This window comes from Lepidochelys olivacea, assembly GCF_965140295.1.
Source record: "Lepidochelys olivacea isolate rLepOli2 genome assembly, chromosome: 4".
Taxonomy (NCBI): domain Eukaryota; kingdom Metazoa; phylum Chordata; order Testudines; family Cheloniidae; genus Lepidochelys; species Lepidochelys olivacea.
This window is the reverse complement of record NC_140414.1, coordinates 30,508,332-30,527,410: the sequence shown is the minus strand read 5'-3', so window position 1 is coordinate 30,527,410 and position 19,079 is coordinate 30,508,332. Positions and strand designations below refer to the sequence as shown.

The 19,079-nt window shown below is 41.0% G+C and overlaps 1 protein-coding gene across 4 annotated transcripts in view; it reads right to left on the bottom strand.

The window, feature by feature from the left end:
• The window catches only part of PDLIM5 (PDZ and LIM domain 5), a 180,955-nt gene that overhangs the window by 13,090 nt on the left and 148,786 nt on the right, over nucleotides 1-19,079 (bottom strand). For all 4 annotated transcript variants that reach the window (XM_084626812.1, XM_084626811.1, XM_084626813.1 and 1 more), the window contains one exon: nucleotides 2,207-2,381. In XM_084626812.1, coding sequence (XP_084482938.1) covers nucleotides 2,207-2,381 — 175 coding nt within the window. The remainder of the gene's footprint in view (nucleotides 1-2,206; nucleotides 2,382-19,079) is intronic.

Sequence of the window (19,079 nt, the reverse complement as noted above, 5' to 3'; positions counted from 1 at the left end):
CCAAAAAGTGGTCAGGGCACAGGCTGCATGGCCCCACCAGTTCTGCAACCTATGCTGTAATTTATTAAGGAGGTATCTGCCACAGAAAATCTCTAGTAGGTGATGGTATAAGTACTGTTGATCGGGGCATTTTTTTGTTGTGTTGACTGCATCTTAACGGAGACCGTTTCACAGACCACACATTCTCCAGTTCAGTTACGTAGCTCATCTCCCATTTCATTTGTGATCAATCATCATCCGTGTGGTAATTACAGCAACTTGTTACATACAAATTATTGTTTGTCTTGCAGTAGTACCTAGGGGTCCTAATCATATGCCAAAGCCCCAGTGAGCTGCATATTCACATTACAAATAGTCCCTGTTCCAAGAACACTGCAAGCTACGTAATATTAGGAAAGCATTTAATGTATGTTTAAACCCATTTAATGAGATTTAGCAGCTGGAAACAAGGTGAAATAGCACCATGTGACCATCTGGTTCTCCAGATTAGAGCGTGAGAGCCACTGGTGTAGATAAAGCTACAATAATGTCTGCTAAACCAGCAATAATTTAAAAGGGAGCTGCAGTTTCTCAAGTGAGAGATTATAGTGCTACACCTTAAAGACAAAATAACCACAGCTGTGGAAGACGGGCATGCTTGGCTTTCTGCATGTAATTTACTATATACTGATCCATTCAGAAATTTCTATTGGCCAGGTAATGAGATAGTTAAATGATACATGGTTTTAGAGGCTAAGCTTTTCAATACACCCTTTTAATTGCACCCATAAGACTTGTGAGCACATACATTTTACATTTTTATAGTGCAGCATAAAATTTGAATTGGAATGAATGCATATCCCTGTTTGAATTAGAACGTGCACATATTTCATTCATTATTGCTATAAGAAAATTTTCAGATTACTCATTTTTAATGCCTTGATTATTTAATAAAATAATTATTTTCCCATGGGTTTATGAGCTTGAGCAGCCCAGGTAAATGACAGCTTTTTGGGGTGGAGGGAGGTGGAGAAGAGAGCTTATTTTTTAAAATTTGACCAAGAAAACACCACACACTAAGAAATTTTTTTTAAATCCAAGATCAGGACCGAGCTCTTAGGAAATTCACCCTTCTCCCCCCATACTTCCCGCTTATGGAAGGAATACCAGGAAGGTTCACTCATTCACATCAGGTGGTCCTTTCTACATTTACTGTCCTTTTGGAGACAGACCCATCGGCTAATTGGCAAAAATCACTACCTATATATTCTAACCAATCATTACATCACTGAAGTGAATGGAATGTATTTAGCTTAATCTCAGTCACAGAATGTATCTGGGTGAAATTTCTTTCCATCCATATTATACAACTCAAAGCCACTGTAACAATCAAGTGCATGATGGTTAGCCCTAGATTATGACTGGACAGATTTCAAGATCGGACACTGGGGGAAAAAAAAACAAAACCACTATTACTATAGTCCTAGCAATAATTAAAATGTGACATTTCTTCTTATGTGTGGGAGTATCTTATGTTTCCTCCTCTTTTCATTTAATTGTTCTGGCTTACCAAGTACCATTCAAAACTGAAAAGGAGGACTTGTGGCACCTTAGAGACGAACCAATTTATCTGAGCAAAAGCTTTCGTGAGCTACAGCTCACTTCATCGGATGCATCCGATGAAGTGAACTGTAGCTCACGAAAGCTTTTGCTCAGATAAATTGGTTCGTCTCTAAGGTGCCACAAGTCCTCCTGTTCTTTTTGCGAATACAGACTAACACGGCTGCTACTCTGAAACGATTCAAAACTGGTTATTCCTTATTTGATTTGCGTCTTATCCTGTATTTGCCTTTCGACTTGTTAATCTTCTGGGTCTGACTGAATGAATGTTTGATTTTGTCACAACTTGTTTATTTGGTTTAGGTTTTATTTTTGCCGAGTCCCAGCCAACATTCCCATTTTCAGTAAAACAGGTTCTAAAAGCGCCCATGACTATTGAGAGCAGATAATGGCTTCCACATTTGCTTCCTGTGTCACCAGGTCCAGGTTCACTTTTTTAAAATGAATCATGTGGATTTCACGCCTGAAAGTGGTAAAAAGCATTGAATCTTGTTTGACTGAAATGCAGCCCAAAAGCATTTGTGACGACATAATTAAAATAAAACAAAACCAGGTTATGTCGTAAGAAAGATTTTAGGATAAAATGATCATTAAAAGGAGTACAAACCTAATGACCTGGTTACACTGAGCACACATAGGAGTGCGCTTTCCTGCTGGAATATGCTCTGCTCTCTGCACCAAAGTGTCTTGCTCTGTTAGTTGAGGCGGAGTCACAGACTTATCGCTTGGTGCAGTCGCGCCAGACGGTGTCATATTGTTTGATATCCATCCACTTGCAGGAGCTAGGGAAAATAAGAGTAAAAAGTATTTTGAATAGTGTCTCTATACTATGTCAACCTCAATAAACAGGTATACAAGAACAGAGCTCAGTTCAATACCTGAATTTGTATGTTTAAAATACGCACAGTACATACATGATGCTGAAAAAAAATATATAAATAGCAACAGGGTAACATGACGAATCTAGTTTACTCTTTTTACCCAATCTGGCAGGTGACTAGCCACCAAAAGCACCAAACCAACATTACCTACCAGGCTAAAATTTCTGGGGAAACACAGAATGATTTTCAATTAAGTGGGAAAGGAGTGGACAAAATTGGACCTAATGGAGCAATCAGGTTACAGAATATGTGACATGTTAAGATCTCACTGTGCTTTGGACAGGTCAAGCTGAAGTCAAGCTTACAAATATATGAGCAGTGACAAAACAGCATGACATACATCTTACAACTCAAGAAAGATCTTGGAGTCATTGTGGATAGTTCTCTGACACTGTCCACTCAATGTGCAGTGGCAGCCAAAAAAGCAAAAAAGAATGTTGGGAATCATTAAGAAATGGATAGATAAGAAGACAGAAAATATCATATTACTTCTATATAAATCCAAGGTACGCCGACATCTTGAATACTGTGTGCAGATGTAGTTATCTCATCTCAAAAAAGATACATTGGAATTGGAAAAGGTTCAGAAAAGGGCAACAATAACTATTAGGGGCATGGAACAGCTTCCATACGAGGAGAGATTAATAAGACTGGAACTTTTCAGCTTGGAAAAGAGACGACTAAGGGGGGGGGTATGATAGAGGTCTGTAAAATCATGACTGGTGTGGAGAAAACAAATAAGGAAGTGTTGTTTACTCCTTCTCATAACACAAGAACTAGGGGTCACCAAATGAAATGAATAGGAAGCAGGTTTCTGAACTTTTAGGTGTACTAGGACCAGGTTTTAAGGCATTTCTGAAATCAGGGTGGTGTTTAAAAACATGAAAGCTGAGACTCTCACATCATAACTTGCTTCCAGAAGCTGAGCTTTACGAAAAAAATGCCAAGCATCACGGAGTCTCATGATAAAATTGTGAGAGTTGGAAACACTGAATTCATTGTCCCATGCCCCCTGACCCTTCCACAGATCTCTACTACCCACTCAGAAGGTGAAAAGGGAAGAGGGCTGCAATACCGTACCCCACCCTACCCCCTTCAGACCACACTAAGGGTGACCTTCTTCTCTACAAGCTGGACAGGGGAGGATGTGGAGACTGGGTGGACCTGTGGGTGTAAGGAAATACTTATTGTCGCCCATCCACCATGTGGAGTTTACACGGAAAAGATAATACAACCAAAAATATTATCTTTTCCATGGACCTCTTCCATCCTGGGCCCTCAGGCAGAGGAGATGCAGGTGGTGGAGACAACAGATCCCATGTGAGTGGTGGTCTATGAAAAAAAACTCTGAGTTTGGGAGTTACACACTATTCCTGAATTCATCTTGTAAAATTCAAGTCTCAGAAGTCCTCCCTCCATCACTGCCTGAGAAAAAGGAGAATCAATGGCAAATCTAGCTGCCTGGATGTAGATGGAGGTACAGACATGGGGCGGAGGCATTATTTGTAGGTTCAAGTCAGCCTCCAGTTTTTGTGCAAGTGTTCTCTGAGTAATTTTTAAAGAATTTAGTACTGAGGGATTTTGGTTTGGGATTTCTCATCAGAATTAGATTGAATTATTACAGAAATGTGCCAAACTACTCAGTAAACAGCTCTATCAATTAGTTTTCCAATGTCATCGATAATGTGCTTTTTGGGCAGAGTGCACCTTCAATAATGATCATTGCCAATGCTTTAATTGTTCACATTTTTTAACTGATGAAGTAACAAACCAGGAGAAATACCTTTCCTTCATCTAGGCGATACTAAACCTACAGTGGCTGAAATTTAAGAACAGCAAGTTCTTTAAAAAACAGTGACTTATTGTAGGATGGAAAATGAAAAGCTATATTAAGTACAGTAAGATAAGAAAAAATATACAGTGTTAAGAATAATCTAGAGCCACATTCATCGATCACCCAGTAACATTTGCTAACTGCTTTCTGTTGTAAGAAAGCTTTGAGAAAAAGAACCAAAGCAAAAGAGACGGCGCTCATAGGAAACGGGGAGAGGTTACACACACAACATAGCATGTCAGCAAAGGAAATACCACCCAGAGCCAGAGAATTATCATCATATAGTAATGACATCAACTGTAACTGCCTCTAGCACTGCTTCACCAGACCCATCCACAGATCTCGGCCTGTACAGAGCACTATTCAATACTCCTCTGCCCAACAACTCAAACATATCATAATCTACTGGGCCAGTGTTCTCTTCTGGGAGGTGCAGATGATTTCTAGTGTTGGATCAGACATTGTATCAAAGGAGGCTTGCAGGTTATATCAAGGATTGAGCTTAGCAATACTGCTTAATTTTGTTCAGTCTTATTACTTAATGAGATATACAGCACTTAGACCTTTTTTTTTTTAAATTTTTTTTAAACACAGTGGTTGCAAAGCTGGGGCCTGTGACTGAGCCACAAAAGAATTAATTTCCACTCAAAATAGAACTCATTCCTTTAGATGGCTGAGCACACTTGACTGGAGTGCTCAGCCCTTTGCGGGATCAAGGCCCTGATTAATAACATATTTCTAAAAATAATTTTATCAAATTTCAGAATTCTAGAATGAAATTTTATTAAATTTCAGAAGTCTTTTGGCACCATTTAAGTCAGTGGCAGACTACCTATGACTTCACTGGGGCTACTCACCCCCAAATCTACTTTAGCTTCTCAGGCTATGTGCAGACTTCAAGATGGGGGAGTACTTCCCAGCCAAAGAGACATACCTGTGCCAGCTCCGATTGAGCCTTTGCACTAAAAAAAGAGTGTAGCTGCGACGGCCCAAGTGGCAGGAGGGATTAGCCAGCCCGACTATGTACCTAGCCTCTCAGACAGGATCGTATTCAAGGTGCTTAGCCCCTCCTGCTGTCACGGCTCCCCTTTACGTTTAGAATGTGTGCTCAATGAGAGCTAACGTAGCAGCATTTCCTCAAACCGGGAATTATGCCCTGAGCTCGAAGAGCAGACATAGCCTAAATGTGTGGATTCTAAATATTAACGGAACTCCTATTACTGTTGAAATTTACTACAAGGATCAGACCTCAAAAACTGTACTTAAATCTACTCTGGGGGCAGTTATTTAAGACCCAATGAAATGACTTTATAGTTACAAAAGATAAAAGTAGTAACAGAATATACATACATTTTAGGTCTGATTTATTTTGTTTTCTTAAGCGGTGTATGAATTATAAAATTCATTTTCTGTAGAATGCCATTACGGCCAAGAGAATTGAAAGATGCCAGAAACGTTTAATACTCCCACAAAACAAACAAACTTACTTTCCAAGTTCCTCAGCTGATCAGCTTTCCCCACTCACAAAGTTTCTCAAAGTGAATCCCAAAAATGTATTGAGAAATCTCACCAAGTGAAACTGCCACAACATGCCTGAATATTTGAAATGGCAGATTCAGATACTGTGTTTCTGTTCATTTTAATATTACAAAACATACAGGATTGTAAAGCTTTAAACAATCATTTTGAGAGCTGCTGTATTAACAAATCATTGTTATAACAACCAGCATCACAGCAATGAGTCAAGCTCATGAACCAAAATATATTTGCAACTGTACACCTGAAGCAAATACAATGCGAGAGAGTAATATGCCCACATTTTAAAACTTCTTTAAAAAGTAGCCAACTACAATAAACATCAGTGCTCCATAAAATGGACAACAGCTTTGCATGAAGTATGCCAAGGAACGTGAGGTCAGGAATAAAGATTCATAAAGACAAAGGATTTCTCCCTTTCTGCCCAACTTTTAACCCTGGGCTACAGAGATTACATGGCTGCACCAAAGGAAGTGAACTCCAGCTTTAAAGCATCAAAGCATACTCATTCTCCTTGATCTGGGAAAGGCTGGAAAACAAATGCTGCAGTGATTTAGAGGAAAGGAGTGTGGGCGGGGGGGGAGGGGGCAGAAAATTAAGTACCATTCACACTCCATATGTATCACATATATTCATCCGAATATAAAAAAAGAATCACCAAAGCAGGAGAGCTACAAGAGAATAAAATGGAACAATCGCAAAGGGGGGAGGGAGTCGTGTGTAAAGGAAGTTCCTACTCTTCCTCTTTCAGATCTCCCTAAAACAAACTGTGACAAGAAACTTTGTTTAGAGCTGGCCAATTATTATTGCAATGAAACATTCCCTGATTATTATGGCCTGCTCTAACACTACACAGTTAGGTTGACATATGGCAGCTTACGTCGACCTAATTATGTCAGTGTACACACTACAGCCTTGTCCCGCTGACGTAAGTGCTGTACTATACTGACATAGTAACTCCACCTCCACGGGAGGCATAGCGATTACGTCAGCGTAGTTAGGGTGACGCAGCATCTGTGCAGACGTTGCATTACTTACACAGGCTGTGGGCTGTCTTGTCAATTTCACAACTCCATGCTGCAGCCGTGAAGTTGACCAGAAAGCTGAGCAGCTACAGCCTGGCTGCCCCCAGCATTCCACTCCCAGCTGAGCTGCTGCCCAGCAGCTTCCTGCTCTGGGTCTTGAGAAAGCCGGGCAGCTGCCCCTACTTCCTTCTCCCCGACTCCAAGACGGGGGCAGGGAGACTAGAGCCTGGGGTCGACTCAGGGATGTAGTATAGACATGCCCTTAGTTATAGGTCTTCGAAGTGACAAAGATGGTATTTCCCTTTTGGGATGGGCTTGCAAAGTAGACCATCTTGTCACATACACTGTTTTCTCCCTTTTTTGCTTTTCTCATATTGATAAGCTAATCATCGCAAACTAGCATCCTACGTGATCTTTTTTTCCACTGCAGTGCGTATCTTCACTCCTACTTGAAAGCAAAGGAGACTTAAGAGCTGAGTTAAAAAACAAACAATTTTCTTCAAGAAAAAAAATTCAGAGAAAGGGGGATATCAAAGGCACAGAAGATACAGTCTTCCACTGCTCAGGATAATGAACAAGCAGTCCTCCACTTCTCTCTCTCTATTGCTGCGGCAAGCTAAGTATATTAAGGTGGTTACTCCTTTTTGGTTTAGAAGTCTGGTAGTTTGTTAGTTCTCTGTATGTGTATATCTATCTATCTTCTTACTATATGTTCCATTCTATGCCTCTGATGAAGTGGGCTGTAGCCCACGAAAGCTTATGCTCTAATAAATGTGTTAGTCTCTAAGGTGCCACAAGTCCTCCTGTTCTTTTTGCATATATGGATGCAATTCTGTCACGATTAGTTTGTGCAGTCTTAATGCCTTCTGATAATCCTGAAGAAAAATAATGGGAGTGTCTCTCCCCTCTCCTGCTGCCTAGAGAGTGCGCTGATCTACCCGGTGGACTAGCAGCATGGATATTTAGCACTCTAGAGCATTTAAGAGGTATAATAGCATCATAAAGTTATGATGAACCCTATAATATGCTAGTACAGTCACTCATGGAGGCGACAGTGATATTATAGAAAATTAAACAAGTAGTCATTTCTAATGGTAAGAGGGAGGTAACACAATACACTCTCTCTTGGAACTAAAAAGAGACTTATTCACACATGTCTGCGGGCCAAAAAGTATACCTGAAAGAGAAATTCTTTTTGGCACCAAGGCTTTGGTACTGCAATTTTGCTGGTTGTTAATCCAATAAAATGGCCTCATTACCCACTTTCTTTACTCCTTCCCCATTGGAAGACCAATACACCACACACATTTTCTGTCTAATTAACTCTAAGGTTTGATAAACCGACAAGAGCCAGGTTATTTGGAGATAAGGCTGACACTCTTTTGGATCCTTTCCATCCTCTGAGGTACGGTAAAAAGTATACAAGTTACTCTTTTTTTTTCATACAAGTATGTTACTGTTAATCTTTATGTATAACACCTATTAGAACAAGATCAGAATGGATGACAGTCAACAATTGTCAAAAAATTATATCTTTAAAAAAAATCACACTTCTTAATTCTTCATCATCTGAACATTCAGTGTTCCTTGAAAGTGGCTACCTCTGCAAACTGTATCTCCAAAACACTTTATCATGAGCAAGTCACTGCTCTATTGTAGTTTATCTCAGGTTATTAATGCCTGCTGAGCCTACAAATAAGTGCAGATAACAAGGTGGAAAAAAGCTTTTGAGAAACATGAAAGAAAAATATTTTGATTAATGATGCTTTCCATCCCTCTCCTCATACTTTACCTTCTAACTTGCAGGTACCAGCTAGTGAGAAGACAAAGAGACATACTAAAAACAAATCTCTTTGAAGATTGTTTTCTTCACAAATCAAATTCCAGCACAGCTTCTGATATACTACTAATGTGTATTTGAGATGCCTGTTAAATACCAATGCCAATTCAAACACACTTGCTAACTTTGTTTTCATTGTGTATTTAAGAAAAACCTTTTGCTCTTTAATTTTTTTTATAACTTCATGAACCAACACAATGTTCCCTTTTCTTTAGTCTCAATGCACAGTAATTATAAAGCCCACTCTTGTGGTGATTGAGCTAAACTTTAAATTATTTCTGGTCAAAAACATGATCTCTGATGTGAAAAATCTCTCAACATTCTTGGGAAAAATCTAGTGGTCATTTCTGAGTTATTCAAATTAGAAAGAAGTAAAGGAGCATTATCAGTTCTGGTAACATCTCCTGTCTGATACTGATCCTATGTAACACAGCATCTTTCATATACAGACATAAAAAATAACTTGAATGGAAGTTTAATACTAAAAAAACCACAACACTGAACAATTTTAAAGACAGCTGGGAATTCAAAGTTCAGACTGGTGCTCAGTTCAATTTATGCCCATAGGAGGGGACAGGAAAAGACAACATAACATCAGTCTGAATTAGAAGGCCCAATTCTGCTTTATTTGAAATTAATGGCAAAATGCCTTTTCGACTTCAACAGGAGTAGATCAGGCCCTAAATGAAATTGCGGTCATGATACAAATTGAGAAATTAAAATGTAATCCCTCAGAGAATGGTGTTTACATAAACAAGTCTTGGATGCTGTAATACAAACTGTCAGCATTCTCCCCAGCGATACTCTGCATGGACACAGGGGTCCACTTCAGTAGATCTCCTTGCAGGATCAGGGCCTAAGAATATTTTACAAAGAATTCCAAAGTAGGGTTTAAAAATTCCTGTCACTTTCAGTGCCTACTGTTCTCTCTCTCTCTCGGTGAGGCTAATATCTTTATATTATGTGCCAGCAGCAGTCCTATTTGATGATGTAAACTAGAACAGAAAGAATTGCTTTCCTCATTAGAAATCAAGGCAAAGCAGAAATTTAAAGCTATTGGTAGGCAGATGATATATTTAAAACAATAGACAAAATACCTTTGGTTAATTTGACTCTCTAATCTCAAATGATAACCAAAAATCCATTAAAACTACAGAGTTTACTTCTGAAACTAACTTCCAATGCTTCGTAACAAGAAGTGTAACCCACTGGCAAGTGTTTGTGTTACAAAGAAAAATTGTTACATCTTCCCACCTACAAAGCTGTGGAACTCAAAGCTCAAGATGTGCACCCCATACTTTTAACTTTAGAAGTCCCTGGTTCAATGGAGCAAAAGGGCGGCCATCACAAAAGCAACATCTTCCAGTTATACTTTTGCCTCCTGTTTTAAAGTCTATTTAACATTGTTTTGTCACTTTTTTTGTAATTAGATAGCTTTTAGAGTAGCTTTTTTTTCACCTTCTTAAATTACACTCAAGTACTACTAGAGCTAGGCCCAAGCTAGCACATTCAATACAAGCACATCCTGCAACTTGATCTGGAACTCATCACCCATTTGTGCCCTATCTGTAGTTTATACAATGTATTTTATGAGTTTTATTCTGTTCACCGGCTGTCAGACATATATATCTGTCACAGTTTATACCCTCATTTCCCCCACTGAAGCAAATCAGACTGCAATGCTTTAAAGAGGAAAAAAAGAAGGCAATTGAACTATCAGACTACCAAAAATATGTAAGAAGTTAAACACAAAGTTTCAACAAACAAAACAGAAAGCAGCGTTTTAACCCTAACAGTGTAGGTTAAAGGAGAAATGCACAAGTTCAACTCAATCAAAAGATGACTGAAATTTGTCAAAGAGAGCACGACAGGGCACTCAAGTATCTTGGGAGGTTGCTGAGGTTTTGGAGGTGCACATCTTCGCTCCCAAACCTGTCAAATGACCTCTGAGTGTAGAGGGGAAATGAAACAACCCAGACAAACCCCGGAAGCCTCTCAAGGGACTTGACTGTCCTTTCACAGGGAGTCTTAATGGCTCCCCTTAATTTTCATAAAATGGAGCAGACTGCAGCCACTCTAGAACATGGAGGAATGATAAGCCCCAGGACGTAATACTCCATCTTGATCTGAATATCTTGGAAGTGCTGCATGCAAGGATCTAGCGTCTCTGAAGGCTAGGAGGGAACCTGCGAGCCACATTTCAGATTTCTACAGGCTTCACTTTGCCCTCATTGCCATGAATTAATGATACTCCTTCTAAACTATAACCGAGAGGCCGTTTTTCATTGTTGTAGCTAGCTTTTCTAAAATGAACAACACTGTGCACTATATTATTAAGTTTGGCCTTAAGTATTTACTTTCACAAAACTCTTTGGTACGGTTAGTTTAATATTTAACTAGGTTTGAAGCAAGGTAAAGAACTGCCTTCTTCTTTCTGAAAATCCCAGTGTGACTTTGCCCTGGTTATATTAACAATAGTATGTTCCAATGCTGAACACATGGATGAATACAAACACTAGTGAAAGATTTCTAAGACAAAGGGGAAAAGGCGGATATGTAGCAGTGCCAAAGTCACTTTGACAGAGGTTCTCTGGTGCATAGCAACAATACAACTGTCTGAACTGTTTAACGCTCACTTAAACATAACATCAGACTTCATGTAATATCTATAAATAACAGTGCTACTTTAATTGGTGGGAGCGCCCGAATTTCATTTGAAAGTGCTGTAATCCAATGATTTATATAATGCTATCAGACTACAGTATGATGAATGGAGAATATAAAGGTTCATATGCACAATTATCTGACTCTTGTTAATATATGATGCAGTACAAATTCTTCCAGGCCCTTTCCCTCCAAATCAAACAGATGGCCAGATGAAGCAAAGGGTCTGAAAAAAATCTGCTGTCAACTAGTTATGTTAAACTTATGCAATACCCTACCCTGTAGGAGACCTGCGTGAAACTGCACAAGCTAAATGGACAGAACTTCAAGATAAGCAGCACAGAAAAAAGCATTCAGTGGTCCCCCTTTGGTTCTTACAGAATTTGTGGACAATAATCAAAGCTAAAAAAACCCCTACTGATGAAAGGCAGAACAGGAAGGATTAAACCATTATCATTTCTTTAAATGACCGAGTATGCTGGTATGTGCACCATGAAAAATCAGAACAGGTGCAACCAAGACCTAATTTCAGGAACCTCTGCAACTTCAGGGGGTTAGTTTCCTGTGTTAGCAACTAGCCTTTCAGCTATAAGAACTCAGATTAAACTGGCTGGAAAGTATCTTAATTAAAATGAGTCTGGTGGTTTTGGCTTGGTTCAGCTTGTCTCCTTGTGATTTGTTACATCTCATACCATCACAAATTTGGCACAACTGGCATCGTTTACTGAAAAGGGTCCTGGAATGCAAGAGAGCATGGCGAGCACCAGACACCCCTGCACAACAGAGTACAGTTCTGTTTGGCTGGAGCGCCACATATTGAAACCCACAACATACTTTTCTGTAGAGGGTATTTTTTTGTCCTCATCTTCCCCACTTTCACTCATACCATTTTTTACCTTAAGAATGAAAGAAGAGTGAATATAACCTTATGAAAAAGTTATCATCCTATATTCAAGCAACTGAAACACACCCTGTATATCCTTTACATTACACTGATGTTTAAAACAGAGCAATTATAAGGCGAATATTTAGTAAATGGATCATTTTTTACATTTTTGAAGCATGCTATACAAACACTGAGCATGATTCTCCATTGTTCTGTACCTTCTACAGTCATGTACATCTTGCACATGCGAGTCCTACATGTTACTCTTTTGATCTAGTGTAAGCAACTACACAGGGTGTCAGGCAAAGCAGAACCGGGCCTATTAACTAATATCTCTGTGATATTATTCAAGTCTTATAAAAGCAGAGGAATGTAGACTTCATCTTCAAAGCTCACCCGTGGAAAAATTATGTTCCCAACTTGTATGTGCAATTACAACGCTGCAAGAGCAAATCATGTATTTGTGTCTTTTCTAATAGCCAGAGAGATGCACCACTGTAACTGCATGAAAGTTAAGTGAAATGGTGTGCAGGTTTTGCAATACCAAGTCATAAATAATTTGTCGAAAGTCATACAAGATCAGTAGCAGAGATGGGCTTCAGTTCAGGAAGTCCTATAGTCAAGTCCATTATACCATGCATCTCCAACAAGTTTTGGGTCTAACTGTGAATCGTTCCTGTGATCTCATTCCCTTTTTAACCACAAATATTTAGATTTCTAAATACATTCTGCTTCTTACCATGTTCTCAAAAGTTACAGTTTCACACTGCAAGTAAATAGTTTAATTTGAATGGCTGACATTTACAAATTACTTTACTGTGGTTTCACAATGGGTTTTGCTTGGCTACGTCTGAGTTCACATTAGTTAACTTTTAAAAGAATAAAATTCTTGTGGCTTGCTGTCATATGACAGCGTAATAATTTAGATCAACTGAAAAATTACTAAAAAACAAATCTATAAACCAGACTGGAAGTTCTGGTGTTTTCACCCATCAGTCATATTATTCTTGATAGATAACTGGTGAGACAAGGGTTTTTATGTTTTCACTAAAAAAAGGTGTGCATGATGCAATGGCTGACTTTGATTAACTTTCATTTCAGTGAAAAGGGCAGGACCTTTTTAGATTCAAAATCTCATTTTTACCAGATGTCAGTGTACCAACATATAAGGTTCCTCTTCACCAATCTGTAAAGCTACACCTGTTTCTTTTCCCAATTCAGACCAGAGTTCTCACTGCACACAGATAGTCAGTCGCTCCCTTTTAATTAACTGTGCCTTTAACCATACTTTAAAATTCCCCATTCTGTAAAGAAAGTGAATAGAGATGAGCTGAACTGATTTGCTTGAAAACAAAGGTGACGTTAATAGTAAGGTTAGGCTGAACCTCCCAGCTTAAAGCCTTTCTAAGAACGATGGGCTATCCAGTTCTCTATCAGGTCTGAAAGGGGGGAAAAAGCAAAACAAGAAAAGAATAAAAAACGGAAAAGAAGGAGAGAATAGGTCATAGTCACTCTCTGTATTGATCTCTAGAGAAAAACCTTTCTGAAAGGATAAGCATTTTGTTGTAATGTAATAGCTCTTGATGGGCTGTTGGTAGCAGTAATTAAACTCAGGATCTCTGAACCCAATCTTGTGCTGTCTGAGCTAATGGCAAAACTCCCACTGACTTCAATATGGTTGAAATTTCAACCAGGCTCCTCAGTAAGAAGGCTGTAGTAGACTCAAACCTCGACCCATGATATAACTGTCAGTAGGTGGGGACAGTGAGCTTTTGTCTTGGTTACATTGTCATCATGGAGCAGGTCCTCAAAGAATCAATCCTGAAGCACTTGCATGAGAGGAAAGTGATCAGGAACAGCCAGCATGGATTCACCAAGGGAAGGTCATGCCTGACTAATCTAATCGCCTTTTATGATGAGATTACTGGTTCTGTGGATGAAGGGAAAGCAGTGGATGTATTGTTTCTTGACTTTAGCAAAGCTTTTGACACGGTCTCCCACAGTATTCTTGTCAGCAAGTTAAGGAAGTATGGGCTGGATGAATGCACTATAAGGTGGGTAGAAAGCTGGCTAGATTGTCAGGCTCAATGGGTAGTGATCAATGGCTCCATGTCTAGTTGGCAGCCGGTATCAAGTGGAGTGCCCCAAGGGTCGGTCCTGGGGCCGGTTTTGTTCCATATCTTCATAAATGATCTGGAGGATGGTGTGGATTGCACTCTCAGCAAATTTGCGGATGACACTATACTGGGAGGAGTGGTAGATACGCTGGAGGGGAGGGATAGGATACAGAAGGACCTAGACAAATTGGAGGATTGGGCCAAAAGAAATCTGATGAGGTTCAGTAAGGATATAAGTGCAGGGTCCTGCACTTAGGACGGAAGAACCCAATGCACAGCTACAGACTAGGGACCGAATGGCTAGGCAGCAGTTCTGCGGAAAAGGACCTAGGGGTGACAGTGGACGAGAAGCTGGATATGAGTCAGCAGTGTGTCCTTGTTGCCAAGAAGGCCAATGGCATTTTGGGATGTATAAGTAGGGGCATAGCGAGCAGATCGAGGGACGTGATCGTTCCCCTCTATTCGACATTGGTGAGGCCTCATCTGGAGTACTGTGTCCAGTTTTGGGCCCCACACTTCAAGAAGGATGTGGATAAATTGGAGAGAGTCCAGCGAAGGGCAACAAAAATGATTAGGGGTCTAGAACACATGAGTTATGAGGAGAGGCTGAGGGAGCTGGGATTGTTTAGTCTGCAGAAGAGAAGAATGAGGGGGGATTTGATAGCTGCTTTCAACTACCTGAAAGGGGGTTCCAAAGAGGATGGCTCTAGACTGTTCTCAATGGTAGCAGATGACAGAACGAGGAGTAACGGTCTCAAGTTGCAGTGGGGGAGGTTTAGATTGGATATTAGGAAAAACTTTTTCACTAAGAGGCTGGTGAAACACTGGAATGCGTTACCTAGGGAGGTGGTAGAATCTCCTTCCTTAGAGGTTTTTAAGGTCAGGCTTGACAAAGCCCTGGCTGGGATGATTTAACTGGGAATTGGTCCTGCTTCGAGCAGGGGGTTGGACTAGATGACCTTCTGGGGTCCCTTCCAACCCTGATATTCTATGATTCTATGATCATATGTAGGATAGGCTATCCCATCATGGTTCGTGCCAGGTTTAAATTTTCTCACACATTGGAGGTTCTGCCTACGGGTGCCAAGGGAACAAGCAAGAACAAAGAACAGCTATCAAAGTGGAGAGTTACAGAAAGATGACGCTACAGAGAATAAATGGTAAATTTATGCCTCACAAACATATGAGGACAACTGCAGGGAAATAACAGAATTTTTCAGACAAAGACCTCCGGGGAACAATTCGTCTATGTTTAAAGCCAGCTTCCAAAATGCTCTCTCCATCAAACAGAGCATGTGCTTAACACATGTTGCTGGCTCAGGATTAGGCAACTGACAGTTGTAGCTATTGAAGAATATGCTGACATTCCAATCTTGCTTCTACTGGAAAGGGATTGTGTATCTTAGTGGGATCAGGTTGAGAAATAAGATGAAAAGAAGATATAGTATAAAAACAAAGTTAATATACTCTGGTAGCAGTTCACTTAGTATTACTCACTTAAAAATTAGCTTGTCTTCTGAACCTTACATCACAAACCCTCCATATCCAATCCTATTGCTCAGCTACAAGGTCTAGGAGGCAAGAGAGCTGCTGACTAAAATGCAATACTCTTTCCCAGATAGAAAATTGATTTTTAGGAGCTGCATCTGTACCACTTCACTTCAGACCCCCCCCCGCCCCCCCAAACGAAGCAGGAACCTCAGGAAATCTACTGGAAATCCTCTGGATGGCACTTTTCCTCCTAAGTCAGCACTGTGTGATGCCCTCGCCCCCCAACTTCAGTGTAGGTAGCAGGGTGATCTTTCATTAAAATATATATAACTGAAATCATCGCCATTTCTGACTATTAAAGGTCCCACTAGATGGTCTACAAAACACGTTTGTGCTCTGGCCAAATTCCAATTCGGGTAACTGAGGTTTCTGAATAATTCTATCTTAAAATGCCCCAGCAATGTCAATTTGATATGGCATTATTCTTCACTTCCTCTCAAGTTGCTGTGGCCCGTTACTGTGTGCTGTCCAACAGCTGCTGCATTTCACCTAAGAAGAGACTGCATGTCAACGGTGAACAAAAGCAATTCCTTTGTATGTGCTGAGTGCATAAAGTGGTGGTGTGGTGAAGTGCTTTGGGGCTCTTTGGGAATGAATGACGCTACATAATATTTAGCTACTGATTAGTAAAATGACACTGGAATGTAGTCATAATTCTGTCAAGAGTAATTTGTTTGCAAGAAGATTCAAATCTTGGCAAGAATTTCTCCCCTTGGCCATTGAACAGAAAATGACAAGTTCATCAGCTAGACTTGATATTAAATCATGTTTAACAACATAGTAGTAGTAACATTTTCCACTCCTGGTGTGCATGTACCCCATACACATGAGACATGGAGGTTACTTACTGTAACTGGAAGTTCTTCAAGGTGTTTGGTTCCTATTTATATTCTACATGTGGGTATGCAGGAGCACTATGCACCTCAGTCGAGATTTTTAACAAGCAGTGTCCATTGGCCCACACATGCACAGTTGATCTCTGCTCCCAAGTGAGGGGCCAAGAGGCAGCATGGGTCGATGCCCCCTCAGCTCCTCTTCTTCCCGCGAGCCCAATCGGATCTGAAGCAGAGGGGACAGAGGACAAGTAGTGGAAAACAGAGCGGAACCGCACATCTCAAAGAACTTCTAGTTCCAATAAGTAACCTCTGCTTCTTCTTCGATTGCGGATCCCTATCTGTATTTCACATGGTGATTGGCAAGCAGTGCTCAGACTCAAGGTGGATGCAAGGAAGCTGACAGCAAAGATGCATGTAGTATCGTAGATCTCACTGCTGCATCTGCAGCAAAGGCCTGGACTAGTGCATATCGTGTAGCAAACATGCATATGGAGCTCAGGAGCTGCATATGTGCTGTATAGGGACCTCTTGCAGGGATGCTACCATGGTGGCCTGTGCTCTTGTGGAGTGGGCCACTATACTGTTGGGAGGCATGATGTGAGCTAGCCTGTAGCGCTAGATAATATAGCTAGAAAACCACTCGGAAATCTTTTGAGAGAATATAGCTTGACCATGAGATCTCTCTGCTATAGCGACGAAGATTCTTGGAGACTTTTTGATGGGTTTGGGACTTTGCAGGTAAAAAGCCAATGCATGCCGGTCATTGAGGGAGTGAAGTCTCGTCTCTACAGGAGAAGTCTGTGGTTTTGGAAAAATGACAGATACGTGAATGCATCAGTTAAGGTGAAATTTGGAGATGACCCTGGAGAGAAATTAAGGGTGAAGGCAAAGGGCTACCATGTTCTTCTGACATACCATAAAGGGAGAGTCTGTCAAGAGGGCTCCCACTTCGCTCAACCTCCTGGCTAAAGTGGTGGCTGCTAGAAACGCCACCTTCAAGGATAGATGGGACATAGAACATGTTGCTCGGGGTTCAAATGGAGGTCTAGTAAGTTTCGACAGCATGAGGTTAAAATCCCACAGTAGTGCTGGTTTAATGACTTGCAGAAAGGCCTGGATGAGGCACTTTGTGAATTGTGTCGTAGCTGGGTAGTAAAGACAAAGCACCTGTCTACTGGAGGGAAGAAGGCACTAATGGCTGGCTGTGAGGTTGATTTGTAATGAGCTGATCAAGAGACCAGATTTCCTGGGAGACAAGAGATAATCTAAAACAATCGGGATGCTTGAAGAGACTGGGTAAGACTGACTGCGCTCTACCCAGGCAAAGAAATGCCTCTCTTAAGTCAGATAGCAGGTCCTAGTCAAATCTTTTCCATTCTGGGAAAGTGTAGCCTGGATGGGAGTTGAACAAGAGTGCTCTGCTTCCGACGCTCATCCAAACACCAGGCCATAAGGTGAAGCGAGCCCAGGCTGGGGTGTTTGACCCTGTCCTGCATCAGGAGTTCTAGGAAGGGATGGATCTTTATTTGGAGGGTGGTCTGACACTGACAGAAGCTTTGGGAACCAAAGCGGTCTGGGGCAGTACGATGCTATGCGAGGGGGGGCTGGCCTTGCCATGACCGTTCTTTCTCAGGACCTGTGGAAGCAGGGAATAGGAGGAAAGGCATATTTGAAACAGTGCGTTCATGATAATAGAGTGTTGCCTTGGGAGTTGCAGCCTGTGGCTCCCCTGGAACAATATGGGGGAGGTTTTTGTTCATTTGTGATGCAAAGAGGTCCCACAGAGGTGTGCCCCACCTCGTGAAATTTCTGTGAGAATGGAGTTGTGGATTTCTGACGTGTGGTCTGCCGAGAAGTGACTGCTGAGGTCATCAGCTAAGAAGCTGTGAATACCCAGGAGATATGCCACCTGGAAAGTGACCTTGTACCTGATGCACCAGTTCCAAAGTCTGACTGCCTCCAGACAAAGCAGTAGAGACCTTACTTCTCCCTGTTCATGTAGACCAGGGTGGTCTGACATTAGCTGGATGTGGAGGGAGTGAATGAGTGCGAGGAAGACCTAGCATGCAAGGCAGACTGCCCGCAGCTCTAGGATGTGGGTATGTAGTCTGGCCTCCCATGGAGTCCACACTGCTCTGCACAGTGTGACTGTTCAGATGGGTGCCCCACCCAAGAATGGAAGCATCTGTTACAGTGGTGAGACAGAGTGGGAGTAGAGAAGGGGACTCCCACTCATACCTTGTCTGGATTTGACCATCAAATGAAGGAGGTGATGATCCTGGTAGTAACAGTCACCTTGAGGTTGATGTG